Source organism: Rhinopithecus roxellana, chromosome 7 (assembly GCF_007565055.1).
Source record: "Rhinopithecus roxellana isolate Shanxi Qingling chromosome 7, ASM756505v1, whole genome shotgun sequence".
NCBI classification, from domain to species: Eukaryota; Metazoa; Chordata; class Mammalia; order Primates; family Cercopithecidae; genus Rhinopithecus; species Rhinopithecus roxellana.
Genome location: NC_044555.1, coordinates 31,111,627 through 31,137,932, shown reverse-complemented (window position 1 = coordinate 31,137,932; position 26,306 = coordinate 31,111,627). Strand labels below are relative to the sequence as shown.

The 26,306-nt window shown below is 39.9% G+C and overlaps 1 protein-coding gene across 1 annotated transcript in view; it reads right to left on the bottom strand.

Moving 5' to 3' along the window:
* MAOB (monoamine oxidase B) overlaps positions 1 to 26,306 on the bottom strand; it is a 124,294-nt gene that overhangs the window by 76,740 nt on the left and 21,248 nt on the right. The window contains exons 2-3 of the mRNA XM_010352846.1: positions 6,547 to 6,641; positions 1,786 to 1,923 (exon numbers count right to left, since the gene is read on the bottom strand). Coding sequence (XP_010351148.1) covers positions 1,786 to 1,923; positions 6,547 to 6,641 — 233 coding nt within the window. The remainder of the gene's footprint in view (positions 1 to 1,785; positions 1,924 to 6,546; positions 6,642 to 26,306) is intronic.

The window sequence follows — 26,306 nt, the reverse complement described above, 5'->3', positions numbered from 1 at the left end:
AGTGAATATAATCTCTGGTCATCTTTGACTGGAGAAATTTAAAGATCCTAGTGTCCTGAGAAGTCAATCTCTGCAAGCTTTACAGGTAGAATAAGACATAAGAAATTGGTCAAGAAAACCTATATTTAAAAAAACAAAGAACCCAACAAAGGGTGTTAAGAACTGTTGATTGATGTTCAACAAATCACATTATCACCATGGTAGATTTTCATTTCTAATTCATGTGCCTCTTTTTCTCCTAGACACATAGGGAAGGAAGGTGGAAAGGCTTATAATATAAAATTTGGTATTTTTAGTAGAGACAGGGTTTCGCCATGATGGCCAGGCTGGTGTGGAACTCCTGACCTCAGGCGATCCACCCGCCTCGGCCTCCCAAAGTGCAGGGATTACAGGCGTGAGCCACTGCGCCCGGCCAATATAAAATAAAATTTGAAGGTCAACCCAAACATTTATTTATAAATTAAGGAAAACTTTTACCCACATTGTACCAAATTAAGTAGCTGCTTAGTTCCCATTTTATTAAATGTTTCATGATTTATGGTCAGTTATTTGTCTCGATATTATCACTCACAAATAATATAAAGATGTCAAAATTGTTATATAAATCAAAATTGACTGTTGCTAGCTTCTTCTGTCTTCTAGGGGATGTTTTCTACCAGTGAGGAATAAGTTCCTATGCTGCTTACTTCCACCTACAGGAGCAAGTGAAGATGAGAGAGGAAAGACCGAAACTGAAAACCTCTGCCAGTTCTTCCATGGGACTCCCGGATGGGACCCAGATTAGGTGATTGTTCGATTGTCAAGAGAACATGAGTGACTTTGTGGACCAAGATGAGGATGCTGGAAAAACAGAGGAGCAGGGAGATGTGAAGAGAGTCTGAGGACCAGCAGCATGGTGGGAGACTGGAATCTGCAGACAAATGTGACCAGTGAGAAATCCTCAGGGGATGCTTTGATCTAAGAGGTTATTAGAATGAATGTCCAACATTCAGTTCTAATCTGTTTGTATTTCTGCAAATTTAAGAGCTTCCCCATCCCAACTCCATTGCTCAAAACTTCAGTCAAGTTTGCTTTTCACACAGCTTATGGTGGTCTGAGAAAAATCAAGACAAAGAGGTGAGTGTGAACCCAGGTTGGCATAAGCAAAGAGAAGAAAAGAGTCACAGGCCATGAGATGTGAATGAACATAGGTATCATGAAAACCAGAACCATGAGCCACAAATGATCACAGGAATGAGAAACCCAGTAAATTCACAGAAATCTTGGGGAGAACAATGAAGCTTCCTTGCAAAAGACAGGATCTGGGACTTGAACCACTTTGATGTCAATCTCCAAAGAAGAATAACTTTAGCTGATATATAGGCCACAATGATAAAATGTAAGAATATTCCATTAGGCATATTGCAAATACTCTTTACAGTGTGCAGTCAAGGGCAGCATTTTAAAAACTTTGCACAGGTTTTTGTATAATATAAAAGAGTTCCAGGTATTTACATAGATATTTAATAAATAAAGCACAAATGTTTGTTCTCTATGGGTTTTGTTAAACATTTTACCACGTGGACGATACCACTTCATCAATAACCTTTCTAAATAGGTTTAGAATTTCCACCTAATTCCCCTTTGATAATAGCAAATGAATCTCAGAGTGGCTGAAATACCATTATAAAATACATTTGCATCGTCTAGAGATATAGAAGATTCTCTGAAAGAATGATCTGGAATTTGTATAAGGAAACATCATAGAGAAGTTTTCAAATCCTTCAAAGTCTGGCCTGATCTTACCTTTACGTGGTGGATCAGACGCTCAACCTCATTCACTTTGTAGGTCTCCAATCCTAGCTCCTTGGCTAATCTCAAGATACGATTCTGGGTTGGTCCAACATAGGATCCTCCAAGGTCCACATATTTAACCTTTTGGTTCTGTTTTCCCCATAGGAAAAAATAAAAAAAAAATTGTAAAAAATGTGTAAAATAGCAAAAGACAGTCCTGAATAAGCAAATAGACATTTCACAAGTTATAGATACAACTTAAGGTATATCCATGAAAAATTAGATTTTGTTCTCAACTCTACTTCATTCACATGACTTAGTTATTAAATCAATCTTTAATTTAAAGCAAAATTGATTGAACGCTGAATAGGCAAGAGCTTCTAAACCTCATCATTTTCAATATACTATAACGTGGTTTGGTTTTTAGTGCTTTGAATTTGTGAGCTGTGAATTGATGAATCTCCTTACTCAGTACTTCAGGTAAACGTTGAGGGGACTAACGCTAGAGAAAAAGCAAGAAAGAAAACGATCACTTCTTATGTGATTTGTTAATCCAGACATTTGAAAATAGCACTAGGGAATATTTGATCATAATTTGGACTTTGAAATTGCTTTTATGTTTTATAGTATATTTACATAGTTTTGAATTGGCTTCATTTCCAATGACTGAGAGACAACCTTTGAACAATAAAATGAGTAGAAAAGTTTCCTATTTCTGAGTATGGCTAAGAAAAACCAGGTTCTTACTAGTTAGAAGCACTAGAAATGGTCCTTCTTTTCTGTTTTTGTTTATTTGCTTATTTTTTGTCTAGCTTCCCACTCACCCCTGAAAAATGCAATTTTCACAAGGCATCTTTGTTTTACTCACTAAAGTATTCCAAACACCTATAGCAGTTGTCCAATACATGTTCTCAAATAAATGAGAGAAAGATGTTTTTAAAAATTCAGCACCTAATTGTACTAAACCAGCTTCTTTATGTAAAAGGCACTCTTATATGCTGTATTTTTCAAGGAATATGAAGATTTCAAGAACTGGGGGAGATAAGATGTACACAGGCAAAAACCTGTACCGCAACATATAATAATTGTCCTTGTATGGAACAGGTAAGTGGTATTAACACAGAAGAAAGGCAAGTAGCTTTTGATTGGAGTAGGAAGGGATGATATCCTGGAAGTATGTGAAGATTTTGCCATACGATGAAGGCAAAAAGAGATATTTGAGGAACACATAATAGCAAAAACAATGGCCAGTAGACAAGAAGGGCTAGACCAAGTTTGGAGGCCTGTGTGAAATCACAAATAACTAGGTTGGGGGTGTATGTCATGGTCAATAACAGATAAGGCTTTCAGGCTTATCTGAGCCTCTGGCTCTCAAGATTGGTAAGGTGCCCCCTTATGCCTCCTATGGCACCACTGCAAGCTGTCACTCACTCTCATTGTAGCATTTTCCTTGATAAGCTATAATTAGGCAATTACAACAGTCAGTGTCCCCCTGGGAGACTGTAAAGTCTGTGGAGCAAGGCCATTCTGGGGGGATTACTATGCCTGACTCATAGTAGGTACTCAGTAGATATTTGTTGAGGACAAATTTAATTACAAAGGAGATGACTCAAAGTAAAGAATGAGTACAGAGGGCTAGCAAGATGGTCGAATAGGAACAGCTCCGGTCTGCAGCTCCCAGTGAGATCAATGCAGAAGGCGGGTGATTTCTGTATTTCCAACTGAGGTACCTGGCTCACCTCGTTGGGACTGGTTAGACAGTGGGTGCAGCCCATGGAGGGCGAGCCTAAGCAGGGTGGGGTGTTGCCTCACCTGGGAAGTGCAAGGGGTTGGGGAACTTCCTCCCCTAGCCAAAGGAAGCTGTGAGGGACTGTGTCATGAGGAACAGTGCACTCCGGCCCAGATACTATGCTTTTCTCATGGTCTTCGCAACATACAGACCAGGAGATTCCCTTGGTCCTATGCCACCAGGGCCCTGGGTTTCAAACACAAGCCTCCATGGCCATTTCGGCAGACACTGAGCCAGCTGCAGGAGTTTTTGTTTGTTTGTTTGTTTTTTCATATCCAAGTGGTGCTTAGAACACCAGTGGGACAGAACCATTCACTCCCCTGGAAAGGGGGCTGAAGCCAGGGAACCAAGTGATCTAGCTCAGCGGATCCCACTCCTGCACATGTATCCCAGAACTTGAAGTATAATTTTACAAAAAAGAATGAGTACAAAGCATCAGATATATATCATTGATGAATCCTTCCAAAAGAAGAACTGTGAGTCAGAATTGTATACGTCTTATCTCTCTGGAAATGAAAATACTCTGTAGCATCTATGTCTATTATTCATATCTTGAATGTATGGAAGTAGGGCATTTCCTTGCAGAGAAACTTGCTTTGTTAACTTTGTGTTTAAATAGAAAATCATCAATTTTAGACAACAGTGTCAGAATTGAAACAACTAACTAACAATTAAAATAAGAGTATTTATAAATTGGTAAATAATTCTTTAAAAAATATAAAAATTAGCTGAAGCAAAAACAAGAAGGAAAATTGGGCAGGTAAAAGTTTAGTTTACGTGAATAAATAAAAACACATCCATGTTCATGGATTGGGAGAATTAATAATGTAAAATGTCCATACTACCCAAAGTGATCCATAGATTCAGTGCAATCCCCATCAAAATGCCAATGTCATTTTTCACAGAAACAGAAAAAACAATCCTTAAATTCATATGGAATTACAGAAGACTACAAACAGCCAAAACAATCTTGAACAAAAAGAACAAAGGTGAAGGCATTATACTACCCAACTTCAAAATATATTATGAAGCAATTTTAATCAAAACAGTATGCTACTGGCATAAAAACAGACTCACCAACCAATAGAACAGGATAGAAAGCTCAAAAATAAACCCACACATTTACAATCAATTGAGTTTTGATGAAGATTCCAAGAACACACAATGGGGAAAGGACAGTCTATTCAATAAATGGTACAGGAAAAACTGGCTATCCACATGCAGAAGAATAAAAATAGGCCCTTACCTTATACCATATACAAGCACCATACACAAATAATCAACTCTAGATTAAAGACTTGAACATAAGACCTGAAACTGCAAAATTACTTGAAGAAAACAAGCGGAAAGCTCCATGACACTAGTCAGGGAAATGATTTTTTGGATATGGCCCTGAAAGATCAGGAAAAAAAGCAAAAACAGACAAATGGAATTGCATCAAACCACAAAGCTCCTGCACAGCAAAATAACAATTAATAAAATAAACCGACAACCCACAGAGTGCGAAAATATATTTGCAAGCCATACATCTGATAAGAGGTTAATATCCAAATTATATAAGAAACTCAAACAACTCAATAGCAAGAGACAAATAACCAGAATTTTTAAAAATGGGCAAAGGAACTGAACAGACACTTCTTAAAAGAAGGCATGCAAATGGCCAACAGGTTCATGGATAAAGTTCAGCACCACTAATCATTAGGGAAATACAAATTAAAACCAAAATGAGATATTACCTCACACCTGTTAAAATGGCTTTTATCAAAAAGATGAAAAATAACCAGTGTTGTCAAGGATGAAGAGAAAAGGAGCCCTTGTACACTGTTGGTGGGAATGTAAATCAGTACAGCTATTACAGAAAACAGTATGGAGGTTCCTCAGAAAACTAAAAATAGAACTAACGTATAATTCAGCAATCCTATTTTTGGGAATATATCCAAAAGAATTGAAATCAATATGTCGAAGTGATATCTGCACACCCATGTTCATTGCAGCATTATCTACAGTAGCCACGATATGAAATCAACCTAAGTGTTGTCAGTGGATAAATGGATGAGGAAGACATGGTATATACCCACAATGGAATACTATTCAGCCTTTAAAAAGAAAGAAATGTCATTTGGGACAACATGGATGAATTTGGAGGACATTATGCTAAGTAAAATAAGCCAGGCACAGAAAGACTTATAAGTGGGATCTAAAACACGTTGAATTCATAGAAGTAGGGAGCAAAATGAAGATTATCAGGGGCTGGGGGGTGAGAACTGAGGGAATGAGGAGCTGCTGGTCCAAGGTACAAAATTTTAGCTAGACAGGAAGAATAAGTTTTGAAATCCATTGCACAGTAACTGTAGTAATAATAATGTATTGTATATTTCAAAATAGCAAACAGTAAATTTCAAATGTATCACCACAAAAAATGTCAAGAAAGTGAGGCGTTGAATATGTTAATTAGCTTGATTTAATCACTCCACATTGTATACATATGGTGAAAACATCACATTGTACTCCATAAATGTAATACAAGTATGACTTGTCAATTAAAAATAAAATAAAATTTGAAAAGTAAATTTAAAAATGGGAGAAAGTCTCTCCAAAAAAAGTTTAGTTTGTATGATTGGAAAGATTGTGTTGGTGTAAAGGAAGCCTTGAAGTTAGGAGTGGAAAGTACAAATAATTATGTTATTTTTCTTCCTATTTCACACACATACACACACAGAGAGGGGGGGGGGAACACACATATCTGCCCATTTCCCTCTTAATCCTAACTCTATGAGGCCAAATATCAAGAGATAAAAAGACAAAAAGGAACAGAAGAATTGAAAGGAAGGCAAACTGGGAGAGAGGCTGTAAAGAATGTTTCAGAGTTATTTTCACCCTCTCAGAGTCAAATGAAATTGAAGATTTTTTGGGGAAAAACCAAAAATGAAGCCCCAAATTCAACTTCAGTCCCATATTTGTCCACCGGATTCTTAATGCCTTACCCTAAGAGTGTAAGTCCTGCCTCCCACACGGTCCCGGGCTTCCAGAACAACCACATTCAGTCCAGAGTCATGCAGAAGTTTGGCTGCTGCCATACCTGGGAGAAAAGACAGTAAGACATCAGGATCAAATATTTTACAAGGATGTCAGACAAGCTCCTCATGCTAACAGCCAATGAGAAAAGTCCATGCTGGCTCAAGTACACAATCAATTGTTACATTCAACTTACAAGTGGATATGGTTTGTCAATAGAGGCCCAGAGTCTGATGTTTCTGGAAACAACAAAAGGGATTTCATTTTTTGGTAAATTTCTCAAATCTTAAACACATCCTCTGTCACTATAACAAAATGTCTATTTTAATGACTAAATTGTATGTCTGATAATATAAATGAGAACACAAGGCCATGCTCAAGAGAAATATATGAGTCACAGACACAGGACCAAGTCCAGTCACTGACTTCATTCTCAGGGTGAATATGAAAAACCGGTAAACTGAGGGACAGTGGGCCTTCAAAGCATGTGCCAGGAACTGGGATTTACTATTAAAGTTGGACTTTTAGAAGTTGACGTAAAGTTTCAAAATCAAGGACATAAAATTCGACCCCTTGTGCATCTTGATTTCCTGATGTGACCCCTCACTGCAGAATGAAATAATTCCATTCATGACTAATTTAACTATTAATTTAGTCAAAAATATTTAGTGAATGCCTATTACATTCTCACCACCATGAATTTAGCTCTTAAAAAAATCCCACAGCTTTACTGAGGTAAATGTACATGCAATAAACTTTATCCACTGTGATGGTTAATTTTAAGTGTCAACTTGACTGGATTGTGGGATATCTAGACTGCAGGTGAAGCATTGTTTTTGGGTGTCCCTGTGAGGGTGTTTCCAGAAGAAACTGGCCTGGGAGTCGGCAGACTGGGAGAGGAAAATGGGCTCTCAATGTGGGTGGGCCCCATCCAATCCAATCGGCTGAGGCTCTGCTGGGACAAACAGGTGAAAGAAGAGGGGACTCTCTCTCTCTTTGCCCTCATTCTCCCTTCCGGAGCAGGATGCTTGTTCTCCTCCTGCCTTTGGACATCAGACTCCAGGTTTTGGACTCTGAGACTTGCACCAGTGACCTCCAGGGGGCTCTCGGGGTTTTGGACTCGGACTGGGAGTTGCACCATTAGCGTCCCTGGTTCTGAGGCTTCCAGACCAAGAAAGCTTCTCCCATGTTCCAGCTCGTAGTCAGCTATCATGGGGCTCCTCTACCTCTGTGATGGTGGGAGCCAATTCCCCCAGTAAATGTATTCTTCCATGTATCCTGTTGGTTCTGTCTTTCTGGAGAACCCTGACTGATACATCCATTAATGCAGAGTTCAATACGTTTTGACAAAGGACAAAGCATAACGTGGAGTACACGTATAAAGTTTGGGGTACTAATCCATTCTGGATGTAGTTTTTGACCTCAAAGCTCTTAAAATACTGTATTTTTTACAAAGCACTCTTATAGAATTTAGCAAGTTTTCTCAGAGAACAGAAACCTGGTGCTCTTCCCATGATGAGTGGGCTGAATGTGCTCAGTTCCAATTACCTTACTCATCTGCTTTATGAGACCAAATACTAAGGCCATGCCAAGATGCTCTTGTGCCTTACATAAATAAAACTGCTTCTATCTTGTCTTTCAAAAATAATAGTTCTGTGCCTTTTAGACCCCACTACTGCAAAATTAAAAAGATTCCTATAAAATAGCTAATACTCATATTATATTGGGTTCTGTTTTAATAAATTAATTCAGCGAACTTCTACAACCCCGTGAGATAAGTACCGTTGACATTCCCATTTTATGGCCGAGAAAATCGAAGTCCAAAGAGATGTCCAAGGTCGCATAAGGAGTAGGTGACAAAGTCAGTTTAACTGCAGTATCTGTATTCACAGTCATTATACAACATTGTCTTCCCCGGACCCCCATGGCCATCCTCTTCATTGATGGCATCTTCCAATTTTTGCTACAGGGAGAAATTACACTTCAAAAGATATTTCTCACTTTTTTGGATCAACTTGTTTTTAAGACACACCTGCATGTTGTGGTTTATGAGAATCCATATAACATAAAATATGAGCCCACATTAAAAACCGTAATGAAAAGCCAATGCTTCAGTCACCATCTATCAGTGATCTTAAAGGAGGAATTCCCATTTTTTAGAGAGACTGATTTGACATTTCATTATTTGAGTTAATCCATCTTCCCATCCCTGTCACTGGGGGCAGAGCCAATGCTTCCAGTTGCTGATGGGGTAACAGTTCCAAAGTCCATGAACCCCGTGCAGTGTACACAAGCATTGCACAACCCTGATTTAGCAATACAGGGCACAGGATTTATAACCCCAGTTTCCTAATTTTACCTCCATAAGGAAAAAAAACCCACTTCTATTTAAATTCAAAATTACAAACAATACAAAGACATTTTTCTCATCAAGCATCAGTTCAACAAATGAAATAACAGGCAGTCATAGCAACAGCTGTTATCACTGAATTTAGATAAACCGCTTGAGCATGCTGAGGTTTAAACAAAAGGGTTCAGAAGGAAATACAATGTCACTTGTATACACCAAGCATTTTGTATTCCACAAAAGGTACTGTCTTTTAGTAAATGCATTTATCCAATAATATCAGATGCTAAATATGAACAGTTATTAAAACAAAGGGCTTATCAAATCATTGAACAGAGCTCTCTATGCTCATGTACCTTAAACAATTATAAATAGAAAATTACAAAAATATCTTTAAAAAAGGCAACACAAAAATGTGTTACTGGAAATAACTTACAATTTAGCTCACTAATGTTCATAGGGGGTAGTCAAGAGGCTGTTTGGAAATCAACTGACAGAAATTGATCTGAAAAAGAAATTAGTCCAAATATCAGTGGCTTAGGGAAGTCACTGCAATTTAGAAGGTTAGGGTACATAGGAAACTGAGTTGGAGACTGGTCAAGAGGTGATTAAGATTGTTTAGAAGAGGTAGCTCAAAAGCCTCCCTCAATGATGAATTATAAAAGGACTAATGATTTGACTGCTCAATGACAATTAACTCTACAGAGCATCCCTCACTTACAAGACAGTTATTTCCCAAGAGTTCTTTTCTATGTTGGTTGTTTGGAACTTTTAACACATTTTGCCATAGAAACAAAAATATGAGAGATGATATATCCTCTGGGAAGTATGGAAATTTTCAAGTGCAATATTATTGCAAAAAAAAGATACAGTAGCAGAAATACATTTGCCCTAAAAACATTAGACAATGTAATCGCCACTATTTTAACATTTATGCAATAATCTCCTGATAAAATGCAAGTAACAATTTGTTTGTTAAAAATGAAAATACCGGCCAGGCACGGTGACTGACGCCTGTAATCAGCACTTTGGGAGGCCGAGGCAGGCGGATCACCTGTGGTCAGGAGTTTAAGACCAGCCTGGCCAACATGGGGAAACCCCGTCTCTACTAAAAATACGAAAATTACCCAGGCGTGGTAGTAGGCGCCTGTAATCCCAACTACTTGGTAGACTGAGGAAGGGAGAATTACTTGAATCTGGGAGGCGGAGGTTGCAGTGAGCTGAGACCATGCCACTGCACTCCAGCCTGGGTGACAGAGTGAGACTCTGTCTCAAAAAAAAAAAAAAAATTAAAATACCCACAGTAATAACAACCACCATCATAACGCATGAAGTACTTTGGTCTGCGTGATGTGCTTTACACAAAAGCTCAACTGATCCTTACCACAATGCTGAGGAATATTATTATCTTCATTTTAAAAAGAAAAAAATGGCAGCTTAGAGACATTCAGTGACTTAACTGTAGGTTATACAATTAGTAAGTGGCAGAGTCAGAGTTCAACCCAAAACCTGAACTCTTAACCACTACCCTTGGACAAAAAAGAAAAAATTTAAAACACAGTAACTCTACATATACGCTGATTGATATACAGTGTCTTAAAACATTCTGCTATCTGACTAAATATAAGAATCTTAAATACCAGCTTTTCTCACAGATATTTAACTTTGCAAACAATTTAGGAGCAAGCTTATCATCACTTCATCTTTTTAAAAACCTAATGACACTTGAATTTAACATGTAGTATCAATTATAGTCTCACAAACAAATGGTAATTTGGCACTTTCAGAAGCAGTCCTTATGTCCCCATGACAGGCCCTTGGATGAATAATCATAGCACAGCACACACAAATAATGGTAGACTAATATTTAATATTATGAAATTATACAAATATTGCATCTCTCTTCTGAGAAGTTTACTTGGAAAAGTTTTCGTAAAAGTGACGACAATCTCAATTACAAGTAGACACCCAAATTATTTTAAATACTTAGAAATCAGTGATGTGCAACATGATTAGCATTCTGCAGTTTTAGTTTTTTGCCAAGGAAAATGGCCCAAGTTAGATGCTGTAGGAGACTGGGAAATACACAGTGGCGGTAACACACAAGTGCCCTCTTTATAGTGTCTTAAGGGCAGTTAGAGGAGCCAGAATGCAAAGCGAAGGGTAAAATCAAAATCACCACCTGCCTCATGCTTGGCTTTGTCAATCTGTTTCACACTCTTCCTATCAAACTTTGGTATTTAACAAAACTTTTTTAAAAAATAAAAATGCAAAGTTAATAGTCCTGAAAACACTACATAAGAACTCTTTCCCAGTTTAAAGTTATAAAAAGAGATAGACGGAATCACGTTAACCAAAAGTGACAATGAAATTCACTACACCTCAAAGAATCCCTACTGTAATCCTGGTGAACTATATAGGCATTCCCTTGGGATTTTTTTTTTTTCCTGTTGTTGTTGTTGTTGTTGTCATGTTTGCTTGTTTTGTTTTGTTTTGTTTTGTTGAGACGAAGTCTCACTCTGTCACCCAGGCTGGAGTGCAGTGGCACAATCTCAGCTCACTGCAATCTCTGCCTCCTGAGTTCAAGTGATTCTCCTGCCTCAGCCTCCCCAAGTAGCTGGGATTACACGCAAGCACCACCACGCCCTGCTAATTTTTGTACTTTTTGTAGAGATGGAGTTTCACCATGTTGGCCAGCCTGGTCTCGAACACCTGACCTCAGGTGATCTGCCCGCCTCGGCCTCTCAAAGTGCTGGGATTACAAAAACCAAGAATATGCAAACATCCCTCATCACCTCTATCACTCTGACAAAGCAATGGTTTTATGAGAAAATTCTAAAAACCACCAAGTCACCTTCTGATCACATAACTGGAATTCTTTGATTTCTCTGAAGAGAATGCTTTCTAGTTGTTTGACACAAACACACACAAAAAAGTCTGAGGTAAGGAGATAAATATCACCAATTTGACATCAAATTCATAAAAGTGGTTTTTGTAGGTAGAATTTAGATGTTAATTGTTGAACTTTTCAACACAGAGTAGCAAGGAAACCCTGAACAGTAAAGCCATCACTGAAAACAGCTAACATTTTGAGCATTGACTGTGTACCAGCCGCTATTCTAAGTGTTTTAAGAACTTATTTATCCTCCCAATAACTATGAGGCAGGCAGATATAGAAAATGAAGCATAGAGAGGCCAACTAATGTGCACAAGGGTCACACAGCTAGGAAGCAGCAGAACCAGTATTCAAATTCAGGCAACCTGACTCCAGATAACAAGCACGCCTTCACAGTGAACCACTGCAAATCTTCCCTTTAACATCACAGATCATACAAGCATCAGGGCCACTGCTAGCGCATTCATGCATGCCTTTGTGTAAATTGCAAGAAGGCACACACTCCTGGCTAGTAAATTTCCAAAACATGTCCTTACTTCAGGCGAATGCAGCTCACAAGGTGCATGCAAATAGCTTGGCTGGTAGAGTGGGGGGCTGCATTGCACCCCCCTTCCACTTCATCAGCCGAATGCCCTTGGGCAGGGCACCACCTGAACAGCTTATGCTGTGGCCTTGAAGCTCATAAAACTTTTATTTCCTGAACAATAAGAATTTAATTGTCTATTCTTTGTCTCCTCAATTCTAGTACATGGTTGGCACTTACATGTTTGTAGAACGAATTTATTTAATACTCTTCTACAGAGATGACATTTGATTACTGAGTCAACAAATAAATAAATGGCTGTAGTGATCAGTGTCTGCATAAGTAAAGTATTTTAAATACAGTATGAGAAACTAAAATACTTAAGACATACTGAAACTGATTTCCTCTGGTCATCCAGAAATGGTAACATAAACTTTTGACTTTTTCAAAGGGAAAGAAAGACAGCCAGCCAATAATAATTACCATCTTACATTTGTACAGCATTGCACAGTTTCCAGCACTCACACACATTCAATCCTTAACAATAATGCCGTGAGTCTGGCATCGTTACTCCTATTTTGCAGATTAGTAAAAGGAGGTTCAGAGAGATTCAAGGGCCTGCTCACAGTTGTACGGCTAGCAATGGCAGAGCTAGGTCTGAAACCTGGTTCTGTTTCTGTGTCCTAATGTGTGTTGCCTCAGCCTTATTATCTCCTATAACATACAGAGATCCATGTTGCTAAAACAAAATTTTTGAAACATGCAGAGTTTTAAAATCAGAATTTTTAAATTAACTTTCTTGGAAAGAATATGTTGATAAAAATCATCTGGAGTCTGTCAATGTCCAAAGCCTTGGGACTATATCATTAGAGGAATATTTGCAGGCATGTGGAACAATGCAGCATTCTCCAGGGCAGCCCCACTGAACTACATATTAGGGGGTGTTTTGGCCAAACAGTTCCTCCTCCTTAAGTTCAAACTGGCTTCTCTTCCTGAGAATGCACCAGTCACAATTTTGGGGACAATCTAAACAACACATGACATAAACCAAATATTGCAATGTGTACCATCATTTTGATCATTGAGAAGCAATGTTTAAGATGATGTTATTCACGTCTTGTCACCCAAAATGAAAACAAAAAAATAGACTGCAAGTCTTCTTGGAAATATGCTAACCTTTGCTCTGTTTCCTCTAAGACAATCAAAATATATAACATAAAAACAAATGGCAATAGCTTGTAAAATAATGGAGACCTTTACTGAAGCCTCAGGCCGTGGGATGATTTATGCTCTTGAAAAAGATAAAAAACATCAAGCTTTAATAAGTTGCCATAGAAACCTTTCTCCAGATGCAGCCGCTTTGAGATACTAGAATGAGATTGCCTTCCAAGGTCTTTCAGAATATGTCTAAAACCATAAAAATTGTCTCTTCATCACACTTTATATGCAAATGATTGCATTTTCTAAAATGTCAGCAATCATAATGAGTCTTGTTTAATAACCAAGCTTTTGTCTCTACCTTTTGTTGTTTGAAAGGCGTTGACTATCTTTTATGTATTGTAATCGTGGTAGACAAAATTTGTTTTTGCTTTACCTCAACATAGTCTCCCATGAATAAAGGAATCAAACACAGAAATTACAGCCTTGTCTTTCTCGGGTTTGTGTGTTATATTATTCATTATAAAAACTGTTCAATAAAACTAAACTTCTAATTTACCTGCCTCAAATCCTTCTGGGAATTAGAGGAAGTGTGTATGAAATAAATAAACATACACTCTTTCAAGAAAATTGTTTTTTTAAGTATAGAAGATAATTATATGATGCCATGATCATTTCCTTTTTTATTTTTAATTTTTATGCGTACATGGTAGGTGGATATATTTATGGGGCACATGAAATATTCTGACACAGGCATACAATGTGTAATAATCACATTGAGGTAAATGGGGTATCCATTTCCTTAAGCAATTGTACTCCCTCAGTTATTCTAAAATGCCATGACCATTTCTCTTTTATTTATTTATTTATTTTTTTTTTTTTGAGGCGGAGTCTCGCTCTGTCGCCCGGACTGGAGTGCAGTGGCCGGATCTCAGCTCACTGCAAGCTCCGCCTCCCGGGTTTACGCCATTCTCCTGCCTCAGCCTCCCGAGTAGCTGGGACTACAGGCGCCCGCCACCTCGCCCGGCTAGTTTTTGTATTTTTTAGTAGAGACGGGGTTTCACCGTGTTAGCCAGGATGGTGTCGATCTCCTGACCTCGTGATCCGCCCGTCTCGGCCTCCCAAAGTGCTGGGATTACAGGCTTGAGCCACCGCGCCCGGCATGACCATTTCTTTGATGGGGATCTGAGGATGAAATATTTCACTGCTATGATAGTAGCCCTCCTATGGATTACCAACACAATTTTTAGAATCACAAACATCTTTAAGGAAGAATATAAAACTGAAGAGCTACCATTTCTGCTTTGGGTCACCCCCTCCCTAGATCCCATTCTGTGATAGGTGTTACAAATGTCATGAAGAGGGTTAGAGGTCTGTTATAGAGTACGTTGACTACCTCTCCAGGAAAACATCCCCTTTCACCAAAAAGGAGAAGATAGATTAGGAAATCTAGAAAAAGAGGACAAAATGTGGGAGTTACCAAAGAAAAGAAATCTGGATGTGAGGTAATCGGTGATTGGAAGAAATAAAATTACAAAGGAGTCATTCAGTGATGCCAAAGGCTGGCCCTGCTTCCATCTTCTAGGAGTCTAGTGAGCCTGCCCCGACACGAACCTGTGAAACAAAGACCAAAGCAGTCAGCAGTGTACAAGGACCAGAACCAAATGAAAACACCACCTGGTCAAGAAGAAGGCAGAACTTTGCCCTTCAGTAGAAAAAGCTGTATGCCCAAAAGGCCAGCTCCTGGCTGCATAACCTCAGACAAGAGTCCTCACCTTTCTGGGACTCACTTTCCCCATCCATAAAATAAGGTGATTAAATTAGGCCGCTTCCAGTCTGTGATCAACCTAAATGAGACAGGGTGGCAATGTCATAAAGCTGAGATTTCATTACAGAGGTAGTATCTTTATGAACCCAAAGCATCTAGCCCAAAGTCTGCCCTGTGGAGCTTAAAATTTGGGTGTCATCGATAGATGTGAATAAAAATATGTGATTTTTGTGTTCATATATGATAAGGAAATCCTGATTTAAACAAAGCTGTTTAGGGATAGATGTGCTAAGATAATTAGGGATGAAATGTCATGATGTCTGTGACTTACTTTGAAATGCATCAAAAATCAAAAGGGATTGATAGATGGAGAGAGGGATAAATAGTTGGACATACTGGAATAAAGCAAATATAGCAAAAACATTAATTGTGGAGTCTAGTTGGTTGGTATATGAGTGTTGACTGTACAATTCTTTGAAAAATTTCATAAAAAGAAATTTCTGGAAAAAAGTTAAACTGGTTTCTATACTGCTGGACTTGTTCAGAGCCTCAAGTTAATGTATCACATAATTCCATAAAGATACTATATACTATTTATATAATTTCTTAGTCTTTAATAACTTATTGGGCAACAGAGGATAAAAGTGATTCTCTTGAGGGCAGAAAGTTCTTATATTTTTTGAAAAACATACCTAAAGAAACTGGTCAATTTGGTCATTGTGGCTAAACCTGATGGTGGGTTCCTTAGACTGATGTCCAAAACATGATGTGCCTCTAGAAAAGAACAAAGCCTAACAGAAAAGGCACCATGAAGGCAGGGAAGAGGGTAACTACAGGTATTTGGAAAAGGAGCTGCCTGGGGAGGTCACAAGTACATTTGGTACAGCCAAGTTACAAAAAAGTAGAAAATGATGGTCTGGGCGCAGTGACTCATGCCTGTAATCCCAGCACTTTGGGAGGCCGAGGCGGGTGGATCACGAGGTCAGGAGATTGAGACCATCCTGGCTAACACAGTGAAACTCCGTCTCTACTAAAAGTACAAAAAATTAGCCGGGCATGGTGGCAGGCACCTGTGGTCCCAGCTGCTCGGCAGGCTGAAGCAGGAGAATGGCGTGAACCCGGCAGGCGGAGGCTGCAGTGAGCCGAGATGGTGCCACTGCACTCCAGCCTGGGCAACAGAGCGAGACTCTGAGAAAGAAAGAAAGAATGAAAGAGAGAGAGAGAGAGAGAGAGAGAGAGAAGGAAGGAAGGAAGGAAGGAAGGAAGGAAGGAAGGAAGGAAGGAAGGAAGGAAGGAAGGAAGGAAGGAAGGAAGGGGGAAGAGAAGGAAAAGGACAGGGAAAGTTTCCTTTTTTTCCTGGCCATGCAGTCTGACAGGATCACCCAGGCAAAGGTACACCAAAAGATGGGCCTGGGGGCAATGTCCTCAGTTAGAGCAAGGAGGAAGGGAAAGTTTGCTGCCACCTCTGAGGAGCTGGAGGATGGCCAGATGAGTACATTTGGGTAGCATGGTGTTGTGAATTGAATTGAGTACGCCTCAAAATTCATATGTTGAAGTTCCAACCCCTTAGAACCTCAGAATGAGACCTTATATGGAGATAGTCTTTACAGAGGTAATCAAGTTAAAATGAGGTCAGTACTGTGGGCCCTAAACCAATCTCACTGGTGTCCTTGTAAAAGGAGGAACTTTGGAAACAGAGACATGCACATAGAGAGAACTCCATGCAAAGATGAAGGCAGAGATGGAGTGATGCCTCTTTAAGCCAAGGAACACTAAAGATTGCCAGCAAACCACCAGACACTGAGGGAGAGGTATGGCACAGATTCTCCCTCACAGCCTCCAGAAGGAACCAACTCTGCAAACACTTTGATCTTGGGTTTCCAGCCTCCAGAACCATATGACAATACATTTCTGTTGTCATAAGCCACCCAGGGTGTAGAAGTTTGTCACAGCAGCCCTAGGCAACTAATATACACAGGAAATGTTCTCTTCCGTACTAACTTTACTAACTTCACTGTTAATTAAATTTATTTGGGGATAACATGGTGATGAAAACCCTGGGTAGCCACTCCAGACTGGCTTTTCTTATGTTGTCAGTAGTGCTGAGAAGTTAGGAGAGGGTAAGAGAGCAGAGAGGGAGTTCCTAGAAGAAGCACTATTTTGAGTGACCTGTTGGAACTGGGGAATGGGGCATTAGCCCAAACAGATGTTAAGTTAGCAGTTGGGTGAGCCTCATAGTGACAAAGCTTAATAATCTGAGTTCTAACCCAAAAGTCCATCAGTGATAGACTGGATAAAGAACATGTGGCACATATACACCATGGAATACTATGCAGCCATAAAAAAGAATGAGTTAATGTCCTTTGCAGGGACATGGATGAAGCTGGAAGCCATCATTCTCAGCAAACTAACACAGGAACAGAAAAACAAACACCGCATGTTCTCATTCGTAAGTGGGAGTTGAACAATGAGAACACATGGACACAGGGAGGGAAACATCACACACCAGGGCCTGTCAGGGGGTGGGCAGAAAGGGGAGGGAGAGCATCAGGACAAATACCTAATGCATGCAAGGCTTAAAACTTAGATGACGGGTTGATAGGCGCAGCAAGCCACCATGGCACATATATACCTATGTAACAAACCTGCATGTTCTGCACATGTATCCCAGAACTTAAAGTAAAATTAAATAAAAAAAAAATCTGAGTTCCAGCTTTGGAGCTGTAAGCAACACAATAAAGGAGAGGTCTTTCTCCATTCAACACAGAGCAGTAAATAATAATGAGGGGATGTGAATAATCTAGAACTTAAGTGAGAAATAAAGCTTCCTGAACTTTGCATCAAAAAATTAGGCATTGCCAAGGTTATACAAATCCTATGCTTCATACAAATTCTATAGCATTTAAAAGTGTACAATGTTTAAATCTCTCATTAAACTCTACTTTAAAATTCAATGATTGTCAATGACATTTACGTAACTATTCAACTCACCAAGAAATTTTCTGGCTTCAGAGCCTCATTGTCTTTCTCAGTGCCAAGGAAAAGTTTTGACACGCCCAGGCACAAGAAGTTCCATCCTGCCAGCTCAGATGCTCTAGGTCTCTGGGCACCCAGACCAGGTAGGATGAAAGATGGTGGCAGGTCAAGACTGTGAACTTGACCAGAATAGGTTATTCAGAAACATGTGTGTGGGAAAATCCTTTCCTTAAGACCTTAACAGCAACTTTCAAACAGAAGTCACAAGCAGTAGAAGAATCAGTTCTGGCATTAAAAACATTGACTTCAATAATCACAAGCCAAGCAGATTCTTCTTTTTTTAAAGCCTAACCCGAAAGACTCATATTAAAACTGTACAGGACCACCCTAACAGTATATAGACTCTGACCCACATAGGAGGGCACAGACTCATGCTCAGTGTCTAGCATATAAGTGTGTGTGTGTGGGTGCGCGCGCACTGAAGCTGTGAGCAACATATATAACCAGGGGCATTATCCAGGGCTAAAGTTATCATTGAAACAGCAATGCACAAGCTACAACTGCTTCTTCATCTGTCACTGGGGATTGAGTGGCACCCTTCCTGCTAAAATAGGAAGATAACATAAAGGTATTACAATACATAACTGTAGTTAGAGAACAAAAACAAGGAATATTGGAAGTCATAACACAACAACTAGAATCCTAGAGAATTTTATTTTATTGACTCAATTAGAATGGGCCTTGCATACAGAATTTGAAACAGATAAACAAATGCAATGAAAATAGGCAAAGGTATGGCTCTCTTGGCAGACACCATTAAGGCAAGTGACCTGTGGGAAGCAGCAGGAAGGGGTAGGGGAACAGGTGTGTTTTCTTAGAAGCTGCTTTCACAAGCAGATGGCCTCTGTCTCAGTGCTTTGGAGCTAATTCTCCCTGCTTTAGTCTACAGCCGGTGTCTCTGGCAGCAGCCTAAATCTAAAGAGACAAAACATATCTTCCATCACCATGGAGAAACAGCAACTCCACCCAGTATTCAGGAATTTGCCCTTGAAAAGGCAAAAATAAAAAATAAATATAAAACAAAACGGAAAAACAAAACTCTTCACGATATTTTAAACAGCGTTGAACTTTTTCTTTTTTTTCCTTTGGAGATGGAGTCTTGCTCTGTCTCCCAGGCTCGAGTGCAGTGACACCTTCTCAGCTCACTGCAATCTCCGTCTCCTGGGTTCAAGCGATTCTCCTGCCTCAGCCTCCTGAGTAGCGGAGATTACAGGGACACGCCACCACGCCCAGCTATCTTTTGTATTTTTAGTAGAGATGGTGTTTTGCCATGTTGGTCAGGCTGATCTCAAACTCCTGACCTCTGGCGATCTGCCTGCCTTGGCCTCCCAAAGTGCTGGGATTACAGGCGGGAGCCACCACACCTGGCCCCTCAACTATTTTACTTCTTATAAAAGACCCTGCTGGCCGGGCGCGGTGGCTCAAGCCTGTAATCCCAGCACTTTGGGAGGCCGAGACGGGCGGATCATGAGGTCAGGAGATCGAGACCATCCTGGCTAACACAGTGAAACCCCGTCTCTACTAAAAAAATACAAAAAACTAGCCGGGCGAGGTGGTGGCGCTTGTAGTCCCAGCTACTCGGGAGGCTGAGGCAGGAGAATGGCGGGAACCCGGGAGGCGGAGCTTGCAGTGAGCTGAGATCCGGCCACTGCACTCCAGCCTGGGTGACAGAGCAAGACTCCGTCTCAAAAAAAAAAAAAAAAAAAAAAAAAAAAAAAAAAAAAAAAAAGACCCTGCTGAAATCCTAGTGTTTTGAAAATTCAATTATAGTAGATTTTACCTTCTGCTTTTATCTATAGTTGACACTTGAACAACACAAGGGTTAGGACACCAACCACCTGTACAGTCAAAAATCCATGTATAACTTTTGGCTCTCCCAAAACTCAATTACTGATAGCCTACTGTTAGCCTTACTGATAACATAGACAGTCCATTAACACATACTTTGTATGACATATATATTATATACTGCATTCTTACAGTAAAGTAAGCTAGAGAAAAGAAAATGTTACTAAGGAAATCATAGGGAAGAGAAAATACATTTACTATTCATTAAGTGGAAGTGGATCATCAAACAGGGTTTCATCATTGTTGTCTTCATGTTGAATAGGTTGGGGAGGAGGAAGAAGAGGAGGAGCTGGTCTTGCTGCACCAAGGGTGACAGAGACAGAGAAAATCCACATATAAGTGGACACATGCAGTCCAAGCTTGTATTGTTCAAGGGTCAACTGTACTTTCACATTATTTTCTCTTGTTCCATTTAACTACAATTTAGATTTTTTTTTTTTCCATTTAAGGTAAAAGCATTGGATCCAGGGCCTTTCTACACTGCCAGCATCCCATCATAAACACCATCGACTAGAAAGCCTCCTCTGGCCCCTCAACACAAACTACCTATTCATATGCGTGTGTGTGTGTGTGTGTGTATACATATATATATTTTTTTTTTCTTTTGAGATGGAGTTTTGCTCTTGTCGCCCAGGCTGGAGTGCAATGGCGTGATCTCGGCTCACCACAACCTCCACCTCCTGGGTTCAAGCCATTCTCCTGTCTCAGCCTCCTGAGTAGCTGGGATTACAGGCATGTGCCACCTTGCCCAGCTAATTTTGTATCTTTAGTAGAGACGGGGTTTCTTCATGTTTGTCAGGCTGGTCTTGAACTCCTGACCTCAGGTGATCCACCCACCTCGACCTCCCAAAGTGCTGGGATGACAGGTGTGAGCCACCGTGCTCGGCCACAAACTACCTATTCTGTGATCATCTCCACATAAAATTAAATCTTGCAGCAAGGCTAACATCCCAAAAGCACTTTCCTGGAGTCCTGCAGTCCATCCCACCCTGGCCTCTGCCTTCCTGAGAAAGGAAAGACCCTGCCAATATGGCTGCAAAGAATTTCCTCCCCCATTTCTTGCTGCTCTGAAAACAACTTCCACCTCTCACTTCCCAAGTGCTAGCCTCTGGAAGTTACGTTACCTGGACTTGTCTCAGAGTCAGAGATATTGAGGTTCTGGCAAGATTTCGTCTTCATTTTTCATTCCAAGTTAGGACTTGGAAACCCAAAAGTCCTAGGGAGCTGAGTAGAGTAGTAGGTAAAGTGTGAGATGGGCAAGTGTAAAACAATAGCCAAGAGCAAGGGCTTTGGAGAGCTGAATAAAAACACTAAAATCAAATTTTAAAACACTGGCGAGCCAGCCCCAACTTGTGAGAGATTTGGTCCATGGGCTACCAATTTAGAACCTCTGATCTAAGCTACCATCTAGGCCTCATTCCATTAATAGGAATGTGGCTTCAGCAAAGGACAGACACCATTTTCCTGAGCCCTCACAGATTCAAGTCAGCTGCTTGCATGGCTCCAAAGATGGAGGCTCTTCCTGTTCCCCAACAGGGCTTTCTGTCAACCCACTGAGGAAACTCCTCCTTCCTGTATGTAAAGAATATTTACAAAGTAGGGGTCACTGACAAACCTGAACCAATACATGATCAAATCCTACTGATTTTCCCAGGTTTCCTTCTGTCTTATTACTTGGACCCAGTCATTGGGCTAGGAGCTCAAACCTAAATCCTGGGCTTCATGCTTCAGTCTTTCAGGTTCCATATCCCATCTTACCCATGATACCCTGCAATATCTAGCAAGACCTGCCCTCTGCCAATCTCTCTAGCCTCTTTTCCTTCTGCTCCACATCCTACACTCTGGCATCACTGAACTCCTTTCCCCCCATTGTGACTCTTTTCACACTCTGCACTGTTTAGTGTTTCCAGGCATTTATTCTGCTGAGATTTCATGTAATTCCACCTCATCCCCCAAAGCCAGTTCAAGTGTCACCTCCTCTAGAGAATTTGCCCTAATCAGGCCCCAGGGTGTGTTAGGACTCCTTAGTGTGGATTTTCCACAGCAGTAAATACTTTACCCCTTATTGGACCACCCATAATAAGAAGGAGGATACCATGGCTGGCTAGAAGAAGGCAGACTGAGGCAGAGTTTGCATCTAAATCCACAAGAATCTTTTGGGGAGCTCCATAATTTTTAACTTTTCACTCAAATTATTTTTGGAAAGAGGCTTTTCCTGTTATTTCATACCAACAGATTGGAGATAGGTTGAAACCTTTCCATGTCTGGCCAAAACCCAGCTCGTGGTTTGATGAAACGATTTAACAAAAGCCAAAACAAGCTGGCAATGTTTGTGAAGACAAGGCCTCAAATGGAACGCAGATGAAATTACTTATACCTTTATTAGATTCAATCCCTTCGAGATAATTTATACTTAAAAAAAGAATCATTCTAGATCTCAATGAGACTCCCTGAATGCAGTTGTCAGGGTCAAGCATCAGAAGAAGACCTGGCATACAGAAATTACCAGTAGTGCAAAGATTTAGAGAAAAACAAAATATCTATTGCTGGTTGGGCAAATTATTACAGGGGGGCCTGTGGCTCAGATCTACTTTCCCCATTCACTTTAGGACATCTGCTCAGTCGCCCCAAATCAAAAACAAATCCAGGTGTTTTAGTCAGAATATCGAGATATCATGCTGAGCGGTAGGTCCCAACTCTTGCCAATCGAATTGTTTTAATTAATTCCTTATGTTAAACTGGCTTCATACTACTTCGAAAAAGAAATTTTAACATCTGTGCAAAAATTAGACATCTTTCATATTCTGGGTCTGCCACGGACTGAGTGATAAAACTTGTTCCTTCTTTAAATCTCAAATTCCTGATCTGTAAAAAAGTAAAAATGTTTACTTCTATCTCGTAAAGTAACTGTGAAAAAAATGAGGTAACATACATAAGGAACTCAGCACAGTGCCTGTTACATGGCAAATACCCAACAAATATTTGTTCAATTAATGAATGAGTCCAACATCTTAGAAAGTATTTGGTTTGAAATTGGAGGACTTAGGTTCTAACACCATTCTGTCTCTGAGGCACTGTGGAATCTTGGGCAAGTAATTTCTTCTCCTAATTCCAATGTATAAAATGGTGACAATACCTTCCAGACAGAGTTGATACTAAGATTATATGTGTAGAATTACTTGCATATATTGGACTCGCTGCTGCTGTCTGGTGATGAGCAGGCTGGGCCTGGGAATTAATGATTCCTTTACTTTTCCTGCACATTTATCTGCCTACAAATGATTATTGACAACTTGGGACTTTTTACAGCATCTCTCATCATCCTTGGATTCAATATAGATGATTTATCTATAGATCAAGTCTTACAATATTGGTATAACCATCTAGCTTTCAATATTCCTTCAAACTATGCATCACACACACACACACACACACACACACACACAAAATTACCGAGTCTAAAACCACTCTCCTTTTAACCTAGAGCAAAACAAATGGATAATTTGTGTCATGGATTGGATGAATGTCCATCAACCATAGCAGAGAAGACATAAAGCAATTTTTTCTGTCGATAACATTTTTATCATAAACCTGGAGCAATCTGAGCAGTATCTTTTGCTTAATCATCATCAGAAAGAATACTTTAACCTCTCTTTTCTGAAATTAAGGCCACTGTATTTGACAGATGCCTTCCTACCATTAAATGAATCATATTTTTGAACAATAGTTTTTAATTTTCCACTGTACAAAATGGCTGCTTTATATCTTTTCTTCTTAAACTTCCTACATGACACCATCCCACCTCCATCCCTCTTCAGCTGATGATAATGCCTCATTTTTATGGAGAAAATGAAAGTACTTGTTCATCTTTCCTTAATCAACCCACCTATACATACACCTTCACCTGTGCCTGTATGTGAAATTTTACCTCCTATGACTTAAATGAAGTGTTCTTTTTTTAAGGAAGCCAATCCTCTCCACAGTTTTTAGATCCCATCCCCATCAGGGCTTCGATCCGCTAATCATATATTTACCTCCCTTTCCCTTTGAATCCCTTCACAACACTTCTTCAAAGAATAATCTACACACACTGCGTCTATTTCCCCAACTCACTGCAGTCAGACTTTCATCTCTACTATTTCACTGAGACTGCTCTTGGCAAAGATGTCAATGATTTTTTTTTTTTTTTTTTTTTTTTTGAGACGGAGTCTCGCTCTGTCGCCCAGGCTGGAGTGCAGTGGCTGGATCTCAGCTCACTGCAAGCTCCGCCTCCCGGGTTTACGCCATTCTCCTGCCTCAGCCTCCCAAGTAGCTGGGACTATAGGCGCCTGCCACCTCACCCAGCTAGTTTTTGTATTTTTAGTAGAGATGGGGTTTCCCCGTGTTAGCCAGGATGGTCTTGATCTCCTGACCTCGTGATCCGCCCGTCTCGGCCTCCCAAAGTGCTGGGATTACAGGCTTGAGCCACCGCGCCCGGCAATGATTTTCATATTGCTAAATCTGGTGGGCACACCTTTGTCCTTAAATGACTTGTTCTCTTAGCAGTATTTGGTCATGCCTTCCTTCTTCACTCGCTGTCTTCCCTTTGTTTCTGAGCCACAGGCTTCCATGGGTTTCTTCTCTAACTCATTGTTCCTTCTTAAATGCCTTTGCTGGATTCTTCTCTTCCCAACCTCTAAACATTGGAGAGTCCCAGGACTCCATTTTTGAGCCTCTTCTTTCTTCAGTCATTCACAGGTGATCTCAACCAATTCCATAGCCTTGAAGCTTCAGACTTGATATGTAAATTGCCCACTTAATTGTGCCTTCCTTTATGTAATAAACATGTCAAATATAGCATGTCCCAAACAGAGCTTTTAAGTTTTCTCTCCCAAATCAGTTCCTTTCTAGTCATTTCCATCTCAATAATGTTAACACAATTCACCCCGTTGTTCAGGCCAAAATCCAGGAATTGTCCTTGTTTCTTTTTCTTCCTGACCACTCTGGCCTCCAATCAATACATCAGCAAGTCACCGTCACCTGAATACAACCATTTCTCAGCAGTCTTACTGATACCATCTTGGTCTAAGAAAATATCGTCTCTCTTTGGGACTATTGCAAAAGCCTGCAACTCCTTCAACTCTTGCCTTTCTAAGATTTTAAATTACACATCTCAGGGTATCTTTCAAACCAAAATTCAACTGATGACACTTCTGTATTTCAAATCTTCTAAGGACTTCCATTTCAAACAGGAGTCTCACCCTGTAACTTAACTTACAGGGTCCTGTATGACCTCACCCTTGCTTAGTTGTCTTTCCTACCACCCCTTGCTCATTCTACTACAGCCACATTGTTTTTCTTTCTGTTCCTTGAAAATGCAAGGTTGTTGCCGCCTTAGGGGATTTGTAGTAACTGTTTCCACATCCTGTAATGCTCACCTCCCTGACAGGTACATATTCAGGATCACAGATCTCAGTTTGAATGTTCTCTCTAAGGAAGAGGCATTCCCTGACTCTGCCCCATTACTGCATCCTATTTTACTTTTCATCGATTAACTTATCACTAGCAGTACTTTGTAGGCAGCTAAGTATTTATTTTCTTGGTCCTTTTGGTAATTTATTATGTGACCGCTCCCCTCCACCAACTAGACAATAAGCTCTGTGAAAGCAGAGATCTTGTGTGTGTTATTTCCTGCTTTATCCCTAGCACCCGGGAGAATATCTGGCATGTAGCCATCCTCAACAAATATTTGTTGCTGGCAGGAAAGAATTCAGACAAGTCAATTAATTCACCTCAGAAGGATGAAGAGCAATTCATTTTGCAAAGAACTTACTCTAGTGGGTCCACCAGAATGCATTTCTACTCAAAATCTGACATATCAAAAACGTATTTTAATGTCAAGGTGACCGTTTGATCACAGGTGTCCTCTAAAATTTTTAGTCCTAAGTTTTCTGTTCCAAATATTTCTTTAACTACAAATTTAATACAAAATTTTGTCAAGGAAAAAATTTAAAGTACCAGAGCAGAAGGGTAGTTTTCCACCTGGACAAGGATTCAAAACAGACCCCCAAATATCAATAGCATAATGTCAGCTCCATCACTTATCTGCCTCTTGTCTAAAGTCTATAGTTTCTTTCCATCAGTAACACCATTTTGGGCACTTGTTGGAAAACT